Genomic DNA, 24,262 nt, shown 5'->3' with positions numbered 1-24,262 from the left:
TTGGCTGCTTAGAAATTAAGTGTTAACGAGCAGTTGGACAGGTGTACCTAATAAAGTGGCCGGTGAGTGTATATCCCACATACCTAAGAATACAAATAAAATTAAAAATTTAAAATCACTCTTAAGAAATGACTTAAATCCAAAATAAAAATTAAGCAAGCCCTCAGTAGAATGCAGTATTCAGCTTCTCTTCTGTTCTGCAGTTCTTTGCTTGCCTTCTGATAGTCTTTGGAGCCGAGGTTGCCGCCGGTGTGTTTGGATTCATAAACAAGGAACAGGTACAACACTCGAGCAATACACATTTTAAATCATGATGTAACAAAACAACTGACTTTTTATCATTTTTTCTCAATGCACAGATTGTTGAGGAAGTCCAAAAGTTTTACAGCAGCTCCATCGCTGACCTCTCCAATCCGAATGGCACCGCAGTCGCATCGATTTACCACAAAACTGTGAGTAAAACTTGTCCTCTTTCATAATGATTGTCACAATTAACGCCACCAGCATCACAGTTGTATTCTTTTTTACTTTTCACATTCACAGCTTAACTGTTGTGGAGCTTCCACATCAGACGCGTCTAGCACACTTTGTGAAGAGTCCGAAGACACCCAGGTAAACCCTCATACCTGCTATAACACTCTATAACCACATGGTGGCATCATAGCACTGGTTTTACATTACAGGGTTTGCTACAATTTAGTGTAAGTATGGCACTGGATCAGTAGAGATTATATGCAACACCTGTAATTACAATATGTAAGAATGAACAACAATGCTTTATTTTTGTTTTTAGAACTGCCTCACTGCAATAACAGACTTCTTCAATGATAAACTGCATATTATTGGATACACTGGGATTGGGATTGCAGGTGTAATGGTGAGGATTAACAGAACCTTGAATTTAAACTTCATTACCCAAAATCACAATTACAGGTCACGGTCCTTTCAACAATTTGCCGGTTGTACTTGGTCGTGCTACTTTACATGAAGCTCCATACATACCTCAACATGCGTTAACAAGATAAATTTGTCTGCTCTCAGATCATAGGAATGATCTTCAGTATGGTTCTGTGTTGTGCCATCAGGAACAACAGGGAGGTTATATAGATGGTGAGTTGACCACACACACACACACACACACACACACACACACACTCTGATCCCTTCATAATCAATGTCATATCTCGTAGAGTGATCTGGTGGGGGAGTTCACTGAATATCACAGAGAGAATACAATACATCCCAGTTGTCTGCGGGCCAAATTCCACACAATACGCTGGATCGTTATCTTCACACCTTCTCCTCAACTCCACCAGCACTGAAAATGTATTTCTCTGTTCTTTTCCATAACACATGCTCTGCATTCTCGCACAACTCTGTGACATTCCTCAGTTTTAGCATATTTTTGTTACACAGTGCTGCACTGTAGCTCCAACACAGTACATGAGCCTTCTTTGACACAGGAATGTTGTGGCTGCTGTAAATATGGACAGCTGTTTAATGCTCCTACTCTTAACATTATTTATTGTGCAGTTTTTGTGTAACCCATACTACTTTGTGTGCGTAAATGGTTTGAGAACTAGCCTACCTTTACATTTCCATTATGTGCCTATTTAGTCACACAAGTAAGCCTCTAGCTATCGCACTAGTCACCTATGACCTATTTATCTTGTGATTTGAATATGTACATAGCTCCCTGTCAAGTATTTCTACTTTAAAGCACAATAGAGAAAGTGTAATGACAATGTCACCCCAAAGGGTTTAGGGAAGGTCTGATGATAAACTGCCTCTCTGTGAATCTCCAAATTCATCTAAAAGGTCAATAAGACTACATGTTGAGCTCTTCTGGAGCACGTGTTAACTGTAACAGTCAGATAGTTTGCATTGTGCGAATTCTTTTAGATGTAAATTTTGTTGGTGTGCCAATAAGATGTCAATTATAGAATAATAGTGTGTGCTATGCTGTTAACTGTAATAAAAATATTGGGTGGTTTTATTAATGTTTGGTTATTTCCCGCCTTTTAAGCGTCTAAACAAGTTTTCTTCTTGTAACGTGTCTCATGTGTGTAAATTTTGTGGTCGGTGAGCTTCCTGAAACTCACCAGAGCTCTGTGACAGGAAATGGCAGCACAATGCTAAACCCATAATGCTGGCCTGCATACAGTTTTTAAACAGTAATTTCATTTCTTGAATGAATCTTCAAATGTACAATAGTTGAAACATGCAAGTTATATAATAATACTGGTTTCCCTACGTCTGCATGGCCCTTGTTAAGCCAATCAGTCAAATCAATACATGAACACAGAAGGAGTACATTGCAAATTTTAATGTATATATAGACGGTATGTACAAAAATCCTTTAGAAACTTATGTAACAGTCAAATTTCTCTCACAGTAATAATGCTTGTTTTGGCTAAAAGTGTTAACTCAGAGAGAAACGTCAGTCTGCTCTGTCAAGGCATAAACCAAAACAAGTCTTTTGAGGTTCAGGTATGCATATGTAAATGTTGAAGCTGAGATTTGTGGACAACCAAAGATATTGTGAATGAATGCATCTCAAGTTTTTTGCAGGTATCAAGATACTAACGCTGCAGGTCAAAGACTACAACTATAGGACTAACATCAAATGTATAACAGGACACGGTTATGGTTTGGCAGACCATATGGTCCCACGTCAGTAGGATGGTTCATAATCAGTGGAATTCAGTGCTGTTCGAACTGATAATGTAAAAGGATCCCCTCACAATGAATATTATTGTTATTACATATTGGGCCCCATGTATCTCCCGTTTTCAACCTTTGTTCCCACTTGGAAGGAATTGTAACATGAGACAGAAAAGGATAAGAAAGACAAAAAAAATACTGCAAAGCTGCTGCATTCAGCAATTCAAAATAAAACTAGCATATGCATAAAGAATATGGAAAGTGATAGCATGGAAGAAAACATAAAAAAATAGGTCTGATCCTTTGATGGAGTGAGCTCCCCTCCCTCACAGAGGGAATAAGAAAAAGGACTGTCAAGGACAAAGAAAGAATAACACTCCAACTCCAAGTCCCCCAGCCCAGTAAGGCTAACCGCTTCAAGTGCAAACATTGGCTATAGCTTACTGAATAAGTCCCAAAAGTGTTTGAGTGCAACAGCTGTCAGACCACACAGACGCCTTTATGACTTAGTCAGACAAGACTAGTGTGATTTTCTTTTGCTGTAAGTTGGTGGTATGTAGCTGCCAGTTGTTCCACCGTATACGCTCAGATGGTCCTGTGCATAGCCCGCCAGCAAGTTGATATGCTCTCATGCCGAAAGGAAGTTTAAAGGAGAGTTGTCCAGGATGTACTCGCCAATGCCAGCAAAGTACATAACTTGTGCAATGCCGAACAAAGGAGCAATGACCAGAGCTCGACAGGCAGCCCCTTTCAGGAATGCAGAGGGCCCCTCCTTCTGCATTATTTTACTGTGGAGAACCAGAGGGATGGGTTTATGTATACACATGCACACAAAAGGGTCGGTAGGTAGGTAGGTATGTAACAAGGAATGACTCATCTGTCTTACCTTACACAATCCACAACTCCATTGTAAGCCTCCTCACTGGACCCTTTGTTCAGTGACTGCAGTCTAGTCTTCACCACTGAAGAAAAAAAAGAAAGAAAATTATTAGATTACATTCCAGAAACATAACAGTGCTACAACTAGGGCAGATCACAGCTGATATGGCTTCTTAAAAACTTACCATCACAGGGATTAACGGCCACAGCGGCCGTAGAACCTGCCACGCAGCCAGAGAGGAAAGCCCAATAGAAGGGGGACGACTCTTCGGGACTGGGTTTCCCAAGGCGGTTCAGGTTGGCAAACAATGGGAAATAGACAATAGAAAAGGGCACATCCCTAAAAGAAATAAAACATAATGTTGTTTTAGACACAAACACTGATGCACAGTAACTGGTAAAACAAGTTAACATGATCCCTCCTCAGGGGGGGGGGGAACAACAGTTTTACCTAATCAGTGTTGCCCCCAGCCCTCTGTAGAGCCCTTGGATGCCCTGCGTACGGAGGAGGTCCTTCGCTATCTGTGTGGCAGACACAGCTCGTGGTGCCGAGACCACCGTTCCAGAGTTGTAGGAGCGGCTGAGCACGGTGTTAGTGACCACAAGCTTGGTGGGAGCCATCATGACCGGTTTTTGCTGTTGGGCCGCTTTGGACAAAAGACGAAACATTAATATTAATATATACACACACACACACACACACACGATGGCAGCGATTTGAGTGAAATGCACACAGATAATAGTGAATGTCAACATTGTATTCTCACCAAGTCTGCCTGCGTCCTGTAGCTGTATCTTGAGCATTTCCATGGGGGTGGTGATAACAACCTGGCACATACCTGCACCACAACCTGCCAGCATCTCTTTGAACACTGTTTGGCCCTTTCTGTTAACAGATAGGGAAACATATAATGCAACACAAATACTAAGCAACACAATGATGATAGTGTACTTCCTTAAGATGATGTTCTGATGATTTTGCTTACCCGTCCTTGGAGAGGTGATGTCTGAAGAAGTCATTAGCAGCCAGCTTGATTGCCTTCTCAGGGGTGACCAGGGTCAAATTTACAGCAGCACCTAAGGGAGAACAGACCATTAGCACAGAAGTCACAATCACATTTTCATTTAGTACTTACACAAAAACCATCCCTGCCACTACCATTGATCCATTAGCATGTCATGTAGCCCAGTGTGCAGCTAATTTCTAAAATACAGGGCAAATGCTTTAAGATTTTTTTCTTCAGTTTAGAGTAACTTCAGTTATGAGGAAGGTGGACTATGTCAGAAGAAATTACTGCAAATGAGGAATAAGCTAGATAAGACCAGAAATGAGGAGTGATGAATAAACACAGAAAGATGCACACACCAAGTCTATGAAGTACAGGGAGCCAGTTTATGATAAAAAAAAGGCCCAGTTCACATAGGACATTTGAAGAAAAGAAAGTGTTTATATTGAAAGGCTACAACTCAATAGGTATGTTAATGACAAGAGACATCAATAGAAGTTAATGAAAGGACAGCGTGAAGCCTTGTGTATGTACAGTGTATGCAGGCTTTAGACAAACTTAAAAACTGATTTGTGAGACTGTCTAAAATAAACATTTTGCCACAAATTCATTTTCAAGATCAACCAAAGTCTGCAAGGACACGCTTTACACAGACTACAAAAAATGAGGATCTATGAGTTGACAGGACAGTGAAGAGACAGCCAAGTAGTTATTAACAAGAAGTCAAAATATAGAACAAAGAGATGTCAAAACATACACTTATGTGCCTATAGTTTTAAATAGAGCAATATTGTAAGAACCATTATATGATTTGCCTCCAGCGTGGCTGCGCCTTATCGGCTAGCCTTCAATATCCCAGGGGGACCCAAGTCTGTAATATGAAAAACACAGATGCAGACAAACAGCATTCCTCACACAGGCAGAGAGACCCAGACTAAAATGTCTCCTTTTCCTCATATTTAAATAACGTCCACAAGATTTTACTTTATCTTTTTTTACACTTAATCAATGAACTGATGATTAAACAGTGTGTTCTGTTACTTACTGCATGAATGTTGTTAATAAAAACACCAGCTTAAAGCTGTAACGTTTTGCATGGGAGCAGCTTTTGCCACTTTCACTTGTATAACCTATTCAATAATTCTAACTCATAACTATATTTAAGTAAGTCAAGCAACACTTGCATCCAAAATACAGTGTGTCTGAACTGTCAGCAGTTGTAATCATGTAATCAATTGTCAACGTCTGCATAGAAAGAGCTTACTCTGTCTACATTTAATCCTCTCCTACGTGTCCGGGCCTACTGGTTCTTTATATTCAGATGTGCGTAAATCGTACCTCTGTACATGCCGAAGTATCCCTCTGATCGAACTGTCTTGATAAGGCAGTCCATCCTATAGAACAAACAAAACAATTAAAATATTATTGGTCTAAAACTTTATTATTTTTTTTTTTAAGTAGCGGATTGAAAAAGACACATTTTACAGAAGCTTAATGATATAAAGAAATATCAAGGACCGTTATTTAACAACATGATAGTTTAAAAAGAGTCAGAGAACAGTGACTTCTCTTAGTACATGTAGAAGCACGCTGAAAGGTTAAATAAAGCTGTACATTTCCACCCTCCAAAAAGGACATTTGGACTACCTCATTGGAGAGGAATGAGAAATTTTGATTAATGGTCATCATGGTCCATCAAATTAGGCATTTCCTATAATCTGTACGTACATTACGACGCCCTGCATGTGTCGTTGTGGGATTAGCGAGACTAGTACTGGATTATACGTGGACGTAGTAGTTCTAATGCTAAGAGATTAGGCAAACGGAGTGTTGTCGTGTAAAACAACAGTAACCAAAACACTTACATGTTCTTGTAGACCTGCTGACCTTGTCTCTGATTCTGCAACCTGGTCTTTGCCAAGTCAATGGGGAAGACACAAGTAACCCCAACAATGCCAGCAATACCTCCATTAATGAGCTTGGCTGGAAGGCTGAAAGGAGACAACAACAAAAATGTCAACGCTTTGTGGAAATGTATCTATAAAACTGTAAAATGGTGAACATAAAATACGAAAGTTATGGCTCGGATTAATAGGAATGGTCAGTTTCGGAATTTGATACATTTCTTTATTTAATAGCATTGTAAATGCAATATCTTTAACCTGTAAATTGTCAGTTGGACATTTAGTTTTAAACATAGGGGATTATTCAAAACAAAAACAAAAACTTCAGGTTAATCAATAATGAAAATAATGTTTTAAATGGTTGATAAGCAAGCCATTCTTCATATGTGTTGTCCCTTACATCTCCCTAGACCAACTGTAAGGTTGTTAAATGTCTGGTTTAATCCAACCATCAATCAAAATCCCACATTCATTCACTTTACAACAATTTAAAATGCCAAAATGAGAAACTGACAGTAGGTAATGTTTGGCATTTGATTGAAATAAATACCAAGATAATTATTAAATTGAGATTATTTGCCAATAATGAAAATGCACATTACATAAATGTAATACAGCAAATCATACATACACAGAGAAAAAGAAAACGTATGAGACTTACCTGATCTGCTGCTGAGACATGATGACTTTGAAGTAAATTCACAGAGATGTAAAATGGAGTGATGTAGATCCAAAGTGTTCTTCAGTCAAATAGAGGACTACAATCCTAGACAGAGACAACGGGAGGAGTTACTTCAGATATATAAGCAGGTTCCTGAGAACTCAGACAGTGTACAGCGTTTATCTCACCCTCCCCAGAGGCTTTGGCTTTACTAGGTACCTCAGAGTCACGGGACCGTGACGTCGCAGCTCCGCTACTTGCAATACGAGTAGTAGATTACAACCTTTCTTTCACTGTCTAGGAGTACAACCCGTGGGCGTGTCACAGTCAAATACCGGAACACCATACATGGGCATTAAAAGCTTCCATTCATCTTGATACTAGTCTAACGAAACATTACAGCTGAATTTCTAAGTAACGTTAACGTGCAGGCTGTGCCGCGAATTAAGAGCAGCTTCATTTAAACTCAGTTGTATGGGGATAACGTTACGATCAATGCAAAGCAATAAAAAAAACCTTCCATTGGCGTTCCCTTTAAGAAGAGCAAATAATCATTTCCATAAGAGGTTCTGCAATACGTTGACTATACTGCGAAAACATAGCTAGTTTCATAAGTAACGTAACGTTAGCAATAAAGCGCAAATATTATCTATATACAAATTTGTCTTTTAACGGAAGAACGGGTGCTTTCGAATTCGTTAAATGGGGTACCGCTAGCGAAGTGGTTGGTTAAAATACAAAAAAAGAGCAAAAAAGCTGGCTATCGCAAACAATTTACGGACTTTAAAAATGCATACTAAATATTTTAAACAAATAAAAACACTTTGCTTACCAAAATGTTGTCTTGTAGCTTAGAAGTTATGCTGTATGAGCGTCTCGAGTATCCGTGTGCTCCGCCGGGCTATATAGCAATGAGTAAAGAGAGTGGAAATTTCCACTGAGTTTTAAGCAGAGGCAGACTCAGAACGGTTAGCTAATGTCTATACCCGTAGCTGATTGGCTACTTTTGACCGTTTGCTTGTTTCATCGGAAGGTAGACCCATCAATCCACTGATCCACCAATCATAAAGCTATAAAGATGGTTAAAGTAGGAAGATGAAAGAAACTATTGTGTTGGGTGAGCGAGTATATTTTCCCTAGGATGGTGAAGGCACATCCCGCCCTTTCTTTGAAAATCTCTTACCCTCTCCAATCCTACACTAAACCCAAAAGCAACGAACACTGGCCAATCAGATAGAGAGTATAGGGCGGGTCATGCCTTCACCGTCCTATTAATGTAAATTAGCGTTCAGTAAACACTTAAAACAACCTTAAAAGTATCCTGTATGGATAGAAATACGTTTACGTTTTAAATACGTTTTTGGAAAATAATCCTAAATCGGGCACTGTTTCCTTAAAGGATTTTAGGGTTAAGATAATCCAATAATGAGTTGAAATCATTATGACATTAAGAACATTCTGGTAAATGTGATTGCTACGTCAGTGGGATGACATCATCCTAATCTATACTATGGGGTGGAAAGTTACAGAACCCATTACTGTAGTAAAGTATAACTTTGAGGTACTTGCACTTTAAATGAGTACTTGCATTGTTTTGTACTATAAGAAGTTGCCTGTGAACCTGGAGAATTTGCAAACTAATCTTTTATTTTCTCACGCAAATGCCATTTAATTTACATTTGCGATTTGGTTCTGGCGATGGCTGGCTAGATAATAAGCAGGTTTTACTGAAAAAGAGAAGCACGTCCAGTGACTTCCCCTTAGGTAAATTTACATTGTCTTGTAGTGAGACAAACATGGTGCATCTCTTATAGGTTAAACAAGGGACAAAAGGTAGGACTTAGGGTTTTATCAGACCATCTGGTAAATTCTAGATTTCAATTGCAGGTGCTCACAATAGTCTTGTGTGCATATAATTACCAGATGGATACCAAAGGCATGATGGAACTTGTTAGATTTTAAACTGGGCTGTTGGTTTTAAAGGTACACATTCCAAGGCAATTCTTAACTTGCATGACTCAAACTGAGAAGTTGTCAAGGTGTGTGAAATTCTACAAGGGGATAATTTTGACCTACATTTTTCCCACAGGCAGCATTGTCATACTTGCATAACTATTCAATTGTATTTTATTCTCTTGTTTTTATTAAATTATTTACATTCATACTTAGAGTATTTTAATCAGTATATTTTTATTTATTTAAATGGAGCCTAAAAGAATAAGATGATCAGGGAGCATATTAACATTGATGCCAAAAGAGGAGTAATACGTCAGATGAAGTCTCCAGGGTTTGATCCGACCGTCTGCATTTTGTAAATGGTTTTGGACAATTTTGGAGATTAGGATCTAAATTAAAGCTTTATATAGGCTGTATGACTTACAACTAATCAGTTCACTAGAAAAACGTACAAGATTGACAATGAATAACGTTTACAATATGGGTGTGTATGCTCCACACTGTTTGTTTTGTCTTTTTTTATTATCAAAAGATGCTGGAAACTACTCCGTGTTACAATAATTGTCCCCAACACTATCTCTCAGTCTTCTCTTGTGCATGTGAAATCTAGAAATGAAAGAAAACTCAAACATACTAAATTATAAAAGCTTTCAGTAGTTAACTGTTCATAATGTAAATTTGTACCATTACCAGACATAGTTACAATGTCCAGCCAGTTATTAAGCCATCCTAGGAGCTCAGTAAGGCCTTACTTAGGCACAGTGGATCAGCCAATCGCTGATCTATCTTAGTTTAGCATGTTAGCATCCCATAATTTGCAAAATGACAGTGAACGTCAGATACAGCTGCTAGTGGAATCATTAGGGTACCACCAAATTACAATCCATATTGAAGCAACCATGAATGTGTGTACCACATTTCATAGCAATGCATAAAATTAGTTGTGGAGACATTTCACTCAAAACCAAACATGTAAAGCTCATGATGGCGCTATAGAAAAAGGTAAGATAGTAACAAAGCCATTAGGATTCATAGTCTGGGAAATGTGAATGTCTCCACAAGCTTTTGAGGCGCTACCAACAAAGTCAGAAGATTACCAAAGTCATTAAGACACATCACTTGGGCACTGTGAAAATCTGTAACAAAGTTTATGTCGACAGTCCACCCAGACATGTTACTAAAAACCAAAGGAACTGAAGGAAAAGTTGTGGGGTCATGAAAGGACCATGAATGACTGTCCTAAATGGAATTTGAATCCATCCAGTAGTTGCTGTGACATAGTTCAGTCTAGACAGACCAACAAACCCAAAGATGGACATTGCCTTTCCTAGAGCATGGTGAAAACAATCACCCATTTTTTCTAGTTGAATAAACACAACACAAACAAAACTGTATGGTTTGTCTGAATGAAAGAGTGATCGGTATGCGCGCCACATTGCTGGTTCTCTTAGAGTGCTGATGGAAGCAAATTCCATTTTCATCCACTGCTTTTCCATATTAGGTGGTTGTTTTTCAATACGCCACTACACAGGGAATTTCCGCAGTGGAATTCAAACCATTGTCCCATAACAGTCTGATGATTTTAGCGTCATATCAGGTCAACTGTCTGTATAAAGTAATCAGCACAATTAACCCTGCGGTTATGTGGGTTTACGAGTAAAGCCATGCTATATTACTAACTTTAGTTGTACTCAGGAAATTCTTTAAATGAAAAACAAGGCACTCCTTTGCAGTTAAAAAAACAAAAACACATTTGAAGACATAGTGTAAGGGTTAAAGAATAAGGAGCAGTATCAACACTGATAGACTCAGAGAAACAATGGACTCCAGAACCCAGAAGGGCCATTTTTTGTAAGCAGACTGTTTGCCAGGTTAAACAGTGTCAGCTTGTCAGAATTTACACACCTTGAAGTCAGGGTGGCCCAACATTTTGAAACTGGTTTTCTATCTATACAGTCAGCTGAAGCACAACTAATTTGTCATTTTATGAATAATGTCAGGCATCAGTGGCACAAAGGCATAACTTGAAGTAATGCAGATGGTAATCCTATTAAAAGTGAGACTGTCTCTTTCTGTGAGGGGGAGAATGATCCTTTATGTTATCTTTTTAAATCTGATGTTTTTCTGGCCTTTAGCCACCATCTTTCTATTCTATTGTATATTTTGCTAAATGCTTCAAAATGTGAGAAGCTGTCAGAGCTGCCGAACCAACAAATAAGACCAATAAGGCTCTGTTACATACACTGATCATCTCATTTACACAGAGACACCTAATAATAGAAATTTTAACTGACAGAAAAATGCTGCAATATACAGGAGTAGAATATGAAATAAGGTGATGACAGAGCCATGTCAGAGATTCACATGATGGCCCTTAATCATATGTTCTCCCATTTTGAACTGCTGTGCTATTAATAAGCTCCAGCTGTCTTCCCAAATCCCCTTTGGGAGTGGGAAACTGTGCATACAAGCTCTACGTGACAGACAAAATTACTCAACAGAAAGTCACGTGGTCATATTGGTGTTTGGTGACTCCTCTGTGGACATTGTGCCTGATCTTTGTGATTCAACATGCTTACTGATAATCCATTTAACAAGTCGACAATCATGTGCCTTCCAGGATGACTGCTGAGACGAAGATAGTATCCTGAGTGAGGTGACATTGTGCGTCACGGCCTTGCATGTTTGTTATGTATACAGAAAGATACAGAATGGGTCCGCACAGGATGTGATTAAGTCAAGCACAGCTTATCAGAGAGCTATTTAGAGACTTCAGCTTTAATTGAGTTGCATTCAGAGTATCCATTTCAGAGTAAACATAATAAGTCTGGGAGTCACACACACGAGTACAGAAGGATGAATAATGACGCAGACAACAGTAGGCACTAGGTTAACCCCCCCCCCTCTCCCCATTGTAACTGGAGAAGCCAGCTGTTGGGCTGACACGTTGGGCAACAAAGGTACAATAAAACAGGCTGGTACAATACCAGTACAGGCAGTGTATATGTGTCACCATTACCATTGCATGCTAAATGATTACGTTTGTGTCTTGTCAAAACATTCATGAATCATGCGGTTTCAGCTTGGTCTTTTTAACAGAAAAAAAAGAGACAAGCTGATAACAGATGAATCAGAAAGGGATCATGTAGTTGCTCTGGCCTGGGTACGGGTATATACGTCTCACTGGTTTGGTACACCTAGCTCCGTCCACGCTGGCCCTGTGTGCACACTCATCGCTGTCGGTCTTGCACGCACCGCAGTGGCAGCTGAGAGCCACTGGGTAGGTAAAGACGGGGTTAGCGTCGATAGGACAGCCGGGCAGGATGGCTGTGCGGTATTCCACATCGTCATAGGTACAGCCTCTTTGGATAAGGAAGCGTGGGCCGAGTCTATACCTCATGTTGCTGTCCTGCTCACCATACACAAACACATGAGAACGCAGAACTTGATTTAAGGTGCTGGATTTTAACTGAAAATGTGACAAAATGTGGCCGTAATGGTTACATTTTATGGGACTTTACTTGATGTCACCCACAACTGTTCATTTTTTTAATAAATGTGCTTCATGTTGAATTCATGTCAAGGATTATAGCCAACAAGTTGTATGTAGACACATGGACTTTGAAAAGGTTTTATGTCATTGTTGTAAAAAAAAAAAAAAAAAGTAAAAAAAAGTAAAAAATCTCTTTTACAATTTTAACTTTATCACAAAATGTTGGTCAGATTGAAGTCATGTTCAACATTATAACCACGTTTTAAACTTTCTTATAAGGATTGTAAAATAAAAAAAAACAAATTAGTGTAGTTGTAAATTATTTTATAAGTAAAATATTTCACTCAGACATAGAGCTTTTCTAAAAAGATCACCTATTATATGTTTTATTCCATCCTGTCCTTCATGATTTTGCCCTTCTAAAATTTAATAACAAGTGCATTATTAAATGTTAGAAATACATTTGAGTTTAATCTGTCTTTGTTGTATTTAATAAATGTTATTTTATTGTGTTTGAGCGTTTCATTTATAATGTATTTTATAATTCCTTGCAAACAATTTGAGTTCCAATTTAGAGGGTTAAACACTTTGGTTATGTTAAAATGGAAATATGTTTTGACTAGTGAAAGAGAGGTTACTAAAAGTTGAGCCGATCGGAATTGAGAATTTTCACTGGCCATCCTTTTTTCCACCTGAAGCAATAAATGAAAATGTAGGATATACATACATACATACATACATACATACATACATACCCTTGAGTAGCAAAATCCCATGCAGATGGTTGTGTTGATCGCCACACAGAAATTACACTCTGGCCTCTCCACATACAGAGTGAAGTCGGTGGGTAAACACATGGGAACCGCTGGGCTGAACAGCAGGAAAAGGAGCCAGCAGGTGAACACGGCGCTCTCCATGTTAAGCAATGTTATTTTTGCCCAATCAATTTGAAACCTGCATGGGTAGGAAAGATAAGATAAGAGTAAAATTGACCACTAGAAAACAGAGAGTATGAAATGTTTAGTATCTTGATATTATTTGTTCCTCTGTGCATGTGTGAGTCACCTGCTCGAGAGATGCGAGCACCTGCGGGCCTGATGATGCTATGAGTCTAAACATCCCTGCTATTTATGGGAACATTTTAATATCCACCCGTTTCCAAGGTAGCAGTTATCGTCTATCTGTGACCAACAGGCAGAACTATACTTTTGGTCCATTATGTGGATGACATGAATTAATGATGTTCTTCATTAACAAAGTTCATCCATTAACCAATGAAACTGACCCGATGGATTCTGCACCAGCTGAAAGCCTTTGTGGGACTCTGTAAAGGGGTCTGAAACTTTGGCCACTAGATGTCACTTAAAGCTTAACTTTGGCTTGGAAGAATGCACATATTGTTAAGAGCCACTCTAATTAATTTGAAACCGTGTTCAACATCTTTTTCCAAAACAAACCGAATCTATGTCTCATTTGGATAAACATTAAAGACATTACACGCTATCTTTCTGCTTTAAAATGCTTTAAAAAAACGACAATATTTATATTATATATTTTAAGTAGTTGTGTCCTTAAATTACCCCAAAGGTTTCTAACAATGTTCAAACCCAGAGAAATGTGTAATTTTAATCATTAACGTGGAGCGCTGTCATTTGGTCACCTTTCAGTGGTGTCCTATGACCTTTAACCCCTCTAGATGCTCCAATTCACAGAAAACGCTCCAAATCAGCATGATACATTAAAGTGTAATTGGACATCATACAATGTCAAACAATTATACTCAGCAGCAGTGTTACAGCACTTAACCTGCCACAAAGTATCACTGTTTCATTAATTACATGCAACAGATAAATACATTAGATACCTCTTTTTTATATGACATTCATTATCAATAAGCCACTCATGCTAATGTTTGGTGCACACTGTACAGTTATATTAAGATTACAACGCATTTCAATGTGCTAATTAACCTTCATGTTGTCCTCAGGTCAAATTGACCCGTTTTCCTAACTCATTGTTCTTTTTAAGTACCCAAAATAACATGATTGATTCCCCACACGCTCGTTGATAAATTGTCAAAAGTTTTGATTTTCAATTTTAACTGGAAGACAACACAAGGGTTTTTAGTATGATTGTTTTGACCACGTTAAACAGCACACACAACTAAGTGTAAAACTTATAGTTAACTTATAAGCAATAGTGCATAGTTTCTGTCTCCCCCATTAGGAATTCTAAGTAATGACAGCAAAACGGTCAACGCTTCCACGAGGTAAAGCCTTCCGTGATCACGCACCACCCCCACCCCTCATCCACGCAGTTGCTAGTAGCCAAGGAGGACACGGAGGATTAAAAAAACATGATGGACTGGAGGTAATTCTCTTTACTCAAATTTTTGCGCACAAAAGTCGGCAGACGACACAATCTCCTGAACATCGCCATACTGAGAAATCCAGAGAGAGTTGTGTGGAGCTGATAGCTTAAGGAGCTTTGTAGCAACTCATTTGGGCATGGCTTGAATGTAACAGACGTTCAATAATATCAAGCAGTTACACACTAAAACTTGAAATTGTCCCATAACAGATACATTTTCATCGTAATGGTGGTTGTTTAATTAACCCTTGTGTTGTCTTCCCGTAAAAATTTAAAAACACTTGTTGACACTTTTTATCAATGTTAACTTTTTCTTACGTTTTTGTCCCCTTTTTCAACACTTGACGCTTTCTATCAACGTAGTTAACTTTTTTTCTTAGGCTTTTGTCCCTTTTTGCAACACTTTTTTGACATTTTCAACACTACGTAACACTAACTTATTAACTTTAATTAAGTTTATTACTTTATTTAACCCTTGGGTTGTCTTCCCATCAAAATTGAAAATCAACACTTTTTTTCAACACTTTTTACATTTTTTTCAATGTTTGTCAGTTTTTTGGAAGTTTTCAACACTACGTAACACTAACATATTAACTTCAGTTTTACAGTAATTTTTGGAATTCATGGTCAATACCTCATTTATAGGAAAATTATACCTGTGTTTGATTTAGAAAAGCAGAAATTAGGAATTATTTCAACTGAAATTAAAGGAATGGATGTTGATGAATAATCATAGACTGGAATATGTCAACTTTTACTCTTCTAATTCAAAACCACTTCAATTTGTTTTTCAAATGCTATAAAATTGAATGAGTCAACCAAAAATTATTAAAAGTAGAGATTTGTACTTGCCAAAGAGCATTGTATGAAATCAATCATGTTATTTTGGGTAATTAAAAAGAACATTGATATAGAAAAAACTGGTCAACATGAGGGTTAAGACAAGGTCAATGATCCCACGCTACTTCAAAATGTCAGAGTGTTCTGATTGAGAAAAAATGACATATTTTACATTTGACTGAAAAAAAAGTGCTTGTTGCTCTTACAAAACTTCCTGATACATCAGGTCATATTTGCAAAGCATGTGGTTGTTTTTAATGTCATGTCTTTTCTTTATTTATAGTTTAATATGATTCCTATGATTCCTTTCTTGGGATTCCTGTACTGTGTCATAAATGTCATAAATACATCGGACGAACTGGTTTTCTTCTTTTATTTCAATCTCAGTATTTCTCAGTAAATTTAGGGCCTCATCTTCCTAGGTGTGGCGGAGTAAATCTATCAATGAATATGAATCATGCTCACAAATAACATTACAAAACAGTGATCAGCTCATTCCTTCTCCCCAGCTCACCTTTACAAGCATTGAGAACTGATGTTCTCATCAAGAGTGACTCGAATCAAATCAACTGTATAATCTCCATTCATTAGATCACTAATACCACAATTACACTTAATATCCTATTGTGTACAGACATCAAGGTCCCTCCCAACCGCTTACACTTACTTTTTCTTTCTTATCTGCAATATTTTTTTACCGTAGTTGCCACTTTTTTTAAAAGGTCAAAATGTTTAACCTGCTTCATGAAATTCCTCAGATAAGCCATAACTACTGAGTAACCTGGAGTTGTATAAAGACTCGCTACAGATGTGTCACTATGCCTCTTCAGTTCATAAGGACTGGAGACATCATGAAAACAGAACAACGCTTTTTTTGCCATTAGAACAAACCACAGGATCATCACCTTAAAAAAGGTTAGGTTTAGTAACAAAGTAAAAATTTGTTTTTATTTTATTTACTTTTAGAATCACTGAAATTATGGCGGACTTCAGTATTTAGTGTCCTTGATGGATTATTAACTAAAGCGAACTAATCTTTACAGCCTGCCTGAAAACATCAGAGTAGACAAGACAACTGGCAAATGCTGAAGATGTGCTACAGTGGTATGTTGTTGTTCTAGTTGATAGTTGGATTACCAAAGTGGAAAAAGCAGAGGACTAAAGCCAACTCGTTGGATTTTTCTGTTCTGTGGAAGGTTCAAAGGGAAACTTCTAATATGAGTGCAGCCGATTTAACTGTGTCTTACAGTTGACAGAGTCTGAAATGCACTGACAAGTATGTTTGTGGCTGTCTTTAGTGTGAGTTTAGTTTTTTGGTTTATGGACAACTGAACTTGAGCACAATTTCAGGATAAACTAGAGGGAAGACCATTAAACGTTAGCAAGATTGCCTAATATAGAAATCCTTCTGAATCTCAGCATTCTTAACGACAGTTCAGAGAGAAGTGTTGTTAAAAGGAAGCTCCTTCTGCTGAACTAACCATGGTTGGTACAGGTGGCCCAGTGGCCACTTTCTCTGCGTGGGATTATGTGGTGTTCGCTGGAACAATTTTGGTGTCAGCTGGCGTCGGCCTTTTCCAGGCCATCCGAGGCCGCAAGGAGACCAGCAGCAATGAGTTCTTGCTGGGTGGACGGCAAATGACAGCTGTGCCAGTTGCAATGTCGCTCACAGCCAGCTTTATGTCTGGCATCACAGTCATCGGCACACCAACTGAGGCTTACCGGTTTGGAGCTGCTTTCTGGCTCTTTGGCTTCTCCTATGCCATCATGTCTGCCATCACCGCTGAGGTCTTTGTCCCACTTTTCTACAGACTGGGGATCACCAGCGCCTATGAGGTACGGCAATGTCACGGACTGTAAATAATGATAATAGTGCAAAGGTAGGCTGACAGTGGAAGCAATAACTTAAAATGTATATCAAATGCAAGATCAATAAGGCAAGCATGTTTTTCGGTAGGTAAAAGAAGTCAAAGACTTTTAAAAGTTAATGTGGCTAATGATTTATCCACTAGTCAGGAACATGTGTTTGTTTAAAATGATCAGGGGTTAATGGCTGTCAAAGTCAACTGCTATGAACCTATTTCCTCCAAAAGAAAGTGAGCAGAATTTGGTGTTAAAAAATAGACTCACAAAAACAAAGAAACAAACCTAATTTTGTCAATGTGGATGTGTAAACTAAACCAACTGTTTAATGAAGTCTGACAGGTTTATCTTTCATTTCTAGTACTTGGAGATGCGCTTCAGCCAGCCTATTCGGATAATTGGAACATCTATGTACATCATTCAGACGGTAACTACAACATGCTTTTATCAGAAATAAAAAGGAATATTCAATGGCCTTTTGTATTTAGATAATTAAAAACAAGTACAAAATCATGAATAATGGAACCATCATCCATAATTACCATTGTAAAAAAAGCACCTGTCCTTTTTCTTTTTGACTTTATGCAAAATGGATTCTTGATACCAACTCCAAGATTAGTGTGCTAATCAAATGCTTATTGTGTTCACCTAATCAGCTAATGGTGGCTTTTCCCCCCAGGCCCTGTACACTGGTCTGGTCATCTATGCTCCGGCTCTTGCACTAAATCAAAGTAAGTCTTTAAGTGGGCTGTTTGCAACAGTTATGAATGAAAAGTACTTTGTATTACACCATGATCTTTCCAGAGCTACCTTGATTTGATTTGTCCTGATAACAGTTTATATACTACTGATGTTTTTGTTTAAAATAAGGGAAAAGTCATCGCTAGGTTCAAGTTCAAGAATGAGCAAATGCACCATTTCAAAGAGGTCACTGAGACTTTGCCACAAAGTTACTAATAATGGCAATGACTTTTATGTCTCAATATGTTCATTTTTGAAAGCATAATGGAGCTTTTTTTGTGATCACTCAGTCACAGGGCTTGATCTATGGGGAGTGCTGGTGGCTACAGGAGCAGTGTGCATCCTCTACTGCACTTTGGTTGGTATTTAGAATTTAATTTTTTTTTATTCTGTATTGTATTGGATATATTATAATATACAACAGGTAAACACTGTACACAAACTAAAATCATCAAGTTAAAGTATGTTATGTATTTCAAACCGTTCAATAAAAGTATCATCGTCCACCTTTTTTGTGGTTAATACAACTGTCAGATCTGCATGGGAAAGATATTCTCTGCATGATAATATGTAATTGTACCCCTTTTAAACACCACAGTAAGCTTCAACTAGCACTAACTTTGGAAAGAGTATGTTTTGGAAATGATAAGCTGCCTCTGACTCATGGCTTTTGTTTCAGGGCGGTCTGAAAGCAGTAATCTGGACAGACGTGATGCAGATGGTGACCATGCTGGCAGGTTTTGTGGCTGTTATAGCTAGAGGAGCTGTGCTGCAGGGAGGCCTGACGAAGATTTGGGACGACGCCGGCAAAGGAGGCCGACTAGACGCTTTTGAGTAAGAACATAAGCAGTGTTGTTAGTTCATTTCAATGATACCAGATGGGCGGGGCATCCTGAATTAGATCAATTAGTTTGCAGCCACAGAAAAACAAATTACATTAACGTTTCCTAGAATTGTTTTCTGTGACTCCTAATTACTCTTGTTTACAAGGAAGGACGGTTCACTGCACACAACTATCAAGAATTTTGATTATGTCCGTTCATTGCCTCAAAAGTGTCCTCTCACATTACCAGACGTTTGTACTGTTGATGTACCCAAACACGTTCCCATGTTGATTTTCATCCCAGTTTTGACCCAGATCCTTTGAAGCGTCATACTTTCTGGACTATCATAGTCGGTGGCAGCATCATGTGGGTATCCATCTACTCAATCAACCAGTCCCAGGTGCAACGCTACATCTCCTGCAAAACCTTGCGACATGCCAAGATGTGAGTGTTCCTGCAGGGAAAAACAAAATGATTAGCTGTGAGCCATAGTTTCACACACTTACAATTCTTCTTTTGTCTCTCAGGTCTTTGTACGTGAACATGGTTGGCTTGTGGGTAACCGTGAGTCTGGCTGTGTTTTCTGGCCTCACCATGTACTCCATTTACAAGAACTGTGACCCATTTACAAATGGTGATATAAGCGCCCAGGACCAGGTTACTGCAGCAGCTGAAATTGTTTTTTACTCATTATCATGCTGTTTGTTGTGTAACAAAGCATTATTATTAACAGTTCAAATGGCTGTGTATTTGCACACCAGCTGCTGCCCTACCTTGTGATGGATATTCTGGCAGACTACCCGGGAATCCCTGGCTTGTTTGTGGCTGCTGCATACAGTGGTACCCTGAGGTGAGGCCTGCCACAAACAAGGAAAAATGCAATATTTTAAATCCGAGTTAAAAAGGCTGGATTGACACAAAAATGATATTGTAGATAAGTTACATTGGCAATACTTTACCTGGTTTATGTTGCTTTTTGAAAAAAAGTCCATTGTTCCACTGACGATTGAACTTTTTTAAACAATTCTAGTCATTTTATTCATAAATGCAAGCAATTATCTGCATGCTACCTACGACTTATCATATCTCTCATCTAATCTGCCAATCAAATGCATCAGTGTTGCTGTTCTGTCCAGTGACTAAAAGCCTACCGTTTGAATATTTTTTCAGCACGGTGTCTTCCAGCATTAATGCTCTTGTTGCTGTCACTGTGGAAGACTTTATTTTTCCCGTGTGCAAAAACCTCACAGAGAAACAGGTCACCTGGATGAACATGGGCCTGAGTAAGTTGTGTAAAAAGTTGTGAAAAAAACCCTTATCTTATCTTGTTATTCCTAGCAGGTAGTTTAAAGTGTTTCCCGATTCCCCCGTACGAGTTTCTACATGATCAGACGTGTTAACAATTAATAGACAGCTTGATTCCTGCATACAAGGAAAAAGTTGTTTGTTCAATGGAAATATTGATCATTATTTGTGTAGAGTTTTTGTTACAAGCACACTTCACCGCGCACTGTGTTAACAGTGGTTACCACAGTTATGTACAGCGTTTCTTCAGGTAGAGTTGGAGTGAAAACACAGCACAGGCAGCTACATGTAGGTTTTATGAACTTCTTTTGGTAGAGTAGATAAAAGGGAGAGGCTCTGTTATGTAATTAAACAAGATCATAATGTTCCTGCTCAGCGTAATCATAGGGGTTAAACTCAGTTCTCCCTTTGTAATGACACAGCCTATAACGCAATTTTATACCTTGTTGCACAGTGAAAGTATACTACTGTAGCAAACAGCAGTGATACAGTGTGCTAATGGTCTGATGGTGCTGACTTTGATATAAACGCCACACAAACTGCCTATCAAAGGCAAGAGAGAGATTTATATATATATTTTTAAAACCAAATTCATTGCTTTTCTGAAAACATTTCAACATTCGACCTGCAGATAAGCTGGAAAACCAAGACAAAATGTCTTTTTAAAATACACTAAGCTCAGAAAGCCTTTTCTTTTCCCAATCACATCTGTTACATCTATTACTAAATTTCAACGAGGCCATTTAAATATGTAGGACAACTTTGCACTTTGAAAGCTGTGACAATATCCTTTCTTTTATTTCAATAATGTTGATTTTAACATCTCCCAGGTGTATTCTTTGGTGCCCTGTGTATTGGAATGGCTGGAGTTGCTTCATTGATGGGAAGCGTTCTGCAGGTAAACACCATGCACTAACACTGCCGCAGCCATTTCTTGCTCTACTGTACCACCACGAGCTGAATGTAAAGAACTGCAAGACTCCTGACAGTTCTCTGTTTTCAGGCAGCTCTGTCCATATTTGGCATGATCAGCGGACCTCTTCTTGGTCTTTACCTTTTAGGCATGCTATTCCGCACAACTAATTCCATAGTGAGTATTTTCTTTTTTTCTGGAACATTCACATGCACAGCCACAGCCTCTGGCAACACAGGGAATTGGTAAATGTGACACATCCAAAAAGTACTTGATTGCAGTCCTATTTATTTTGCAGGGAGGACTTTCGGGAATGATCATTGGTCTTGTGCTGACTCTGTGGGTGGGGATTGGAGGCCAGGTTTACCCAGCAACAGCTGAAAAGACAAATCCTCTTCCAGTCAGCACTGCGGGCTGCAACAACACTATGGGCCAAAACTACACAACGACAGCTCCGTGGACCAGTCCTCTGACCTCACAGCCAAAGTGAGTCATTATAATATGCATGAAACAAGGGTTCATCTACTGTCACTCAAGCACATGATATGGTCATTTAGCATTTTAATGTACTAAATGAGAACAAAGTACAAAATTGATTCACGGCTGGAAAAGAATAGATTTATAATGATAGATGTTGCTGTCATCAAGGTTAGACTGCTCACAGAGGGAATGCTCCAATACAATACCTACAATGCTATATCCATAAACTTTATTAAACTTGATTGAATATGCTGCACCCACTGCTTTTCTGGACTACATTTCAGAAAGAGATTTTTTGCAAAGGCTTTAAATGCATTTCAAAACAAATTCCGAAATACAATAAAATTGCACAGTGATAAAAATCCAAATACATAATAAGAATATCCGAAGAAACTTTAGATGTATATGTATATCTGCAACAATTTCATTGATTAATCAATGATTATTGTTGATAAATCTGCAACTATTTTCATTATTGATAAATCTGCAACTATTTAAAAATAATAATATTAAAAAACAATCTCTAGTTCCAGTTTCTTAAATGTGACGATTTTATTAATTTTCTCTGCTTTATATCAGTAATCTGAATATATATTTGGATTTTGGATTCTTGGTTGGACAAACCAAAATGATTAGTGGAGACAATAGTTGGCAGATTAATCGATAATAAAGATAATCGTTAGTTGCAACATTACTTTATAAAGTATAAAAGAAAGAAGTGGCAGGGGCGCTCCTGGCATCCCTTTTACCACCGGTGCTCATGGAAGGGAATGCCATCGACAAAAAGGAAAAAGAATTATGACCTAAAAAGTTATAAAAAAATGAAGTCACTGCACTCAGTGTTGGTTACAAACAGTGATAAAAAGGCCTTTATTAAACAAGATAAGATATTAAAAATACATCAAAGCGTGTCAACTTTATCCAGTATATTATCCGAGAGAAGTGTGGAGAATAAGAGGAGGATGAGGACTAAAACAGTGTCTTTGTGTGTCAGTGTGAGGCCACCTCTGGCAGACTCCTGGTACTCTCTGTCCTACGTCTACTTATCTCTCTTGGGGACACTGACCACAATAGTGTCTGGCCTGCTGGTGAGCATAATCACAGGTGAGACATTATTTCCTAACCTCGGTCCTTGTACCACTGCTGAGACACATCAATGCTTGTGTGGTCTAAATATATGTTATTATTATTATCATCTAAAGCTACCATGAAACAGTTATGGGAATATGTATCTATTTTTTAAGGTGGATGCAAGCAAGAAAAAATGAACCCTGATCTGTTTGTGAAGAGGAGTGATCTGTTCTGCTTCAGCTGCTGTAGTAAATCAGAGGTAGGAGAATGATCCTTTTGTTGAATAATTGGTAACAAAGTAATGATACATTACATAATATTTATTTTGTCATGTTATTGATAATGTAACTTGGTCTTTATGTATGTGTTGTGATTTGGCTGCTATCTTGGCCAGGTCTCTCTTGTAAAAGAGATTCTGAATCTCAATGGGACTTCCTGGTTAAATAAAGGATTAATAATAATAATAGTTTGTTCTCAACCCACTCCAGGCATCAGTAGCCCCAGAAAAGGCTGCAACAGACTTTCATATGGAAGCTGACAACCCAACATTCACAGACTTTGAAATGAGGAGTAAAGATGATGAAAAAGCCACCAAACTCTAATGATGCTATAACAATACTTTTTTTTTTTTAAACAAATAATTAACTATTACTGGTATGTGCCTATTTATATTGATACGAATGTGTTTCAAACATGTTGCTTAAATTAAAATACAAAATAATTCAGACTTTACAATAAGAAAGAACTTAACTAGTGATAAAATTCTGTCCTAACAAAAATTGAATTGTATATTAGAAATGTTCCAATACCGATACTGGTATTCGTTATATACCTCCGATACTGCCTAAAACGCTGGTATCAGTAACGGGAAGTACTGGAGTTTATACACCGATCCGATACTATGTAATAAAGCCCTGAAGAGAATCTACGTTAATGTAGTTTATTTATGTTCTTTTTTCATTATAACTGACTGTCAAACTGGATAAAAAAAGAAAGTTTTGTGGCGATCATTGTTTGTTCATGTTTCATGAAGAGTTTAACCTGAGCCACACCGACAACAAAGATAGAAATTATATCCCATCCATTCAGGGATAGTAGTATGCAGTTGTTAAAACATAATAAAATATATGACTCACTGGTATCGGATCAGTATTTGTTATCGGCCATCACGCAAGTTCAGGTATCAGAATCGGTATCAGGAGCAGAAAAAAGGTAGCGGGCCATCTCTACAGGATATAACTCAATTTACAAAGCTTGCATATTTATAATGCTACCCTACTGAGGTACTTAA

At 38.1% G+C, this 24,262-nt stretch overlaps 4 protein-coding genes across 7 annotated transcripts in view; 2 read left to right on the top strand and 2 right to left on the bottom strand.

The window, feature by feature from the left end:
• tspan2a (tetraspanin 2a) overlaps positions 1-1,996 on the top strand; it is a 13,851-nt gene extending 11,855 nt beyond the window's left edge. Inside the window, exons 4-9 of the mRNA XM_034869665.1 lie at positions 204-278; positions 360-452; positions 544-612; positions 794-877; positions 1,042-1,110; positions 1,191-1,996. Of these exons, the coding sequence (XP_034725556.1) occupies positions 204-278; positions 360-452; positions 544-612; positions 794-877; positions 1,042-1,107 (387 nt within the window). The 3' untranslated portion in view covers positions 1,108-1,110; positions 1,191-1,996. The remainder of the gene's footprint in view (positions 1-203; positions 279-359; positions 453-543; positions 613-793; positions 878-1,041; positions 1,111-1,190) is intronic.
• The window catches only part of slc25a55a (solute carrier family 25 member 55a), a 13,227-nt gene extending 5,130 nt beyond the window's left edge, over positions 1-8,097 (bottom strand). Inside the window, exons 1-11 of one of the 3 annotated variants that reach the window (XR_004656362.1) lie at positions 7,948-8,097; positions 7,116-7,220; positions 6,416-6,541; positions 5,889-5,944; positions 4,530-4,620; positions 4,311-4,429; positions 3,995-4,190; positions 3,729-3,883; positions 3,551-3,626; positions 2,394-3,452; positions 1,647-1,653 (exon numbers count right to left, since the gene is read on the bottom strand). Coding sequence is in view for 2 of the 3 variants with exons in the window: in XM_034869663.1 (XP_034725554.1) it covers positions 3,293-3,452; positions 3,551-3,626; positions 3,729-3,883; positions 3,995-4,190; positions 4,311-4,429; positions 4,530-4,620; positions 5,889-5,944; positions 6,416-6,541; positions 7,116-7,135 (999 nt within the window). In the remaining variant the exon portion in view is untranslated. Of the gene's footprint in view, positions 1-1,646; positions 1,654-2,311; positions 3,453-3,550; positions 3,627-3,728; positions 3,884-3,994; positions 4,191-4,310; positions 4,430-4,529; positions 5,422-5,888; positions 5,945-6,415; positions 6,542-7,115; positions 7,221-7,947 lie in introns of those variants that run through there. The other 2 variants (XM_034869663.1, XM_034869664.1) reach the window with 2 other exon arrangements.
• A 3,733-nt stretch (positions 8,098-11,830) lies between these two features.
• tshba (thyroid stimulating hormone subunit beta a) lies at positions 11,831-13,845 on the bottom strand. The gene is made up of 3 exons (XM_034870600.1): positions 13,630-13,845; positions 13,320-13,518; positions 11,831-12,480 (listed from the first exon to the last, which is right to left on the bottom strand). The coding sequence occupies exons 2-3, from the start codon at positions 13,479-13,481 to the stop codon at positions 12,202-12,204; spliced, it is 441 nt and encodes a 146-aa protein (XP_034726491.1). The 5' UTR covers positions 13,482-13,518; positions 13,630-13,845; the 3' UTR covers positions 11,831-12,201.
• A 2,779-nt stretch (positions 13,846-16,624) lies between these two features.
• slc5a8l (solute carrier family 5 member 8, like) lies at positions 16,625-23,899 on the top strand. 2 transcript variants are annotated; one of them, XM_034870397.1, is made up of 15 exons: positions 16,625-17,610; positions 17,999-18,064; positions 18,317-18,368; positions 18,669-18,736; positions 19,058-19,212; positions 19,506-19,646; positions 19,730-19,859; positions 19,964-20,052; positions 20,373-20,485; positions 21,338-21,405; positions 21,511-21,597; positions 21,719-21,906; positions 22,895-23,004; positions 23,145-23,230; positions 23,460-23,899. In XM_034870397.1, the coding sequence occupies exons 1-15, from the start codon at positions 17,257-17,259 to the stop codon at positions 23,571-23,573; spliced, it is 1,821 nt and encodes a 606-aa protein (XP_034726288.1). In that variant the 5' UTR covers positions 16,625-17,256; the 3' UTR covers positions 23,574-23,899. The 2 variants fall into 2 exon arrangements, 1 of the variants encoding a protein (XP_034726288.1); XR_004656464.1 differs by having other exon boundaries at positions 16,626-17,610; positions 21,719-21,910.
• Positions 23,900-24,262: the final 363 nt, after the last annotated feature.

This window comes from Etheostoma cragini, chromosome 4, assembly GCF_013103735.1.
Source record: "Etheostoma cragini isolate CJK2018 chromosome 4, CSU_Ecrag_1.0, whole genome shotgun sequence".
In the NCBI taxonomy this organism is placed as follows: Eukaryota; Metazoa; Chordata; class Actinopteri; order Perciformes; family Percidae; genus Etheostoma; species Etheostoma cragini.
Note: the sequence above shows the minus strand (reverse complement) of the source record. Positions and strands in the feature narration are given on the sequence as shown.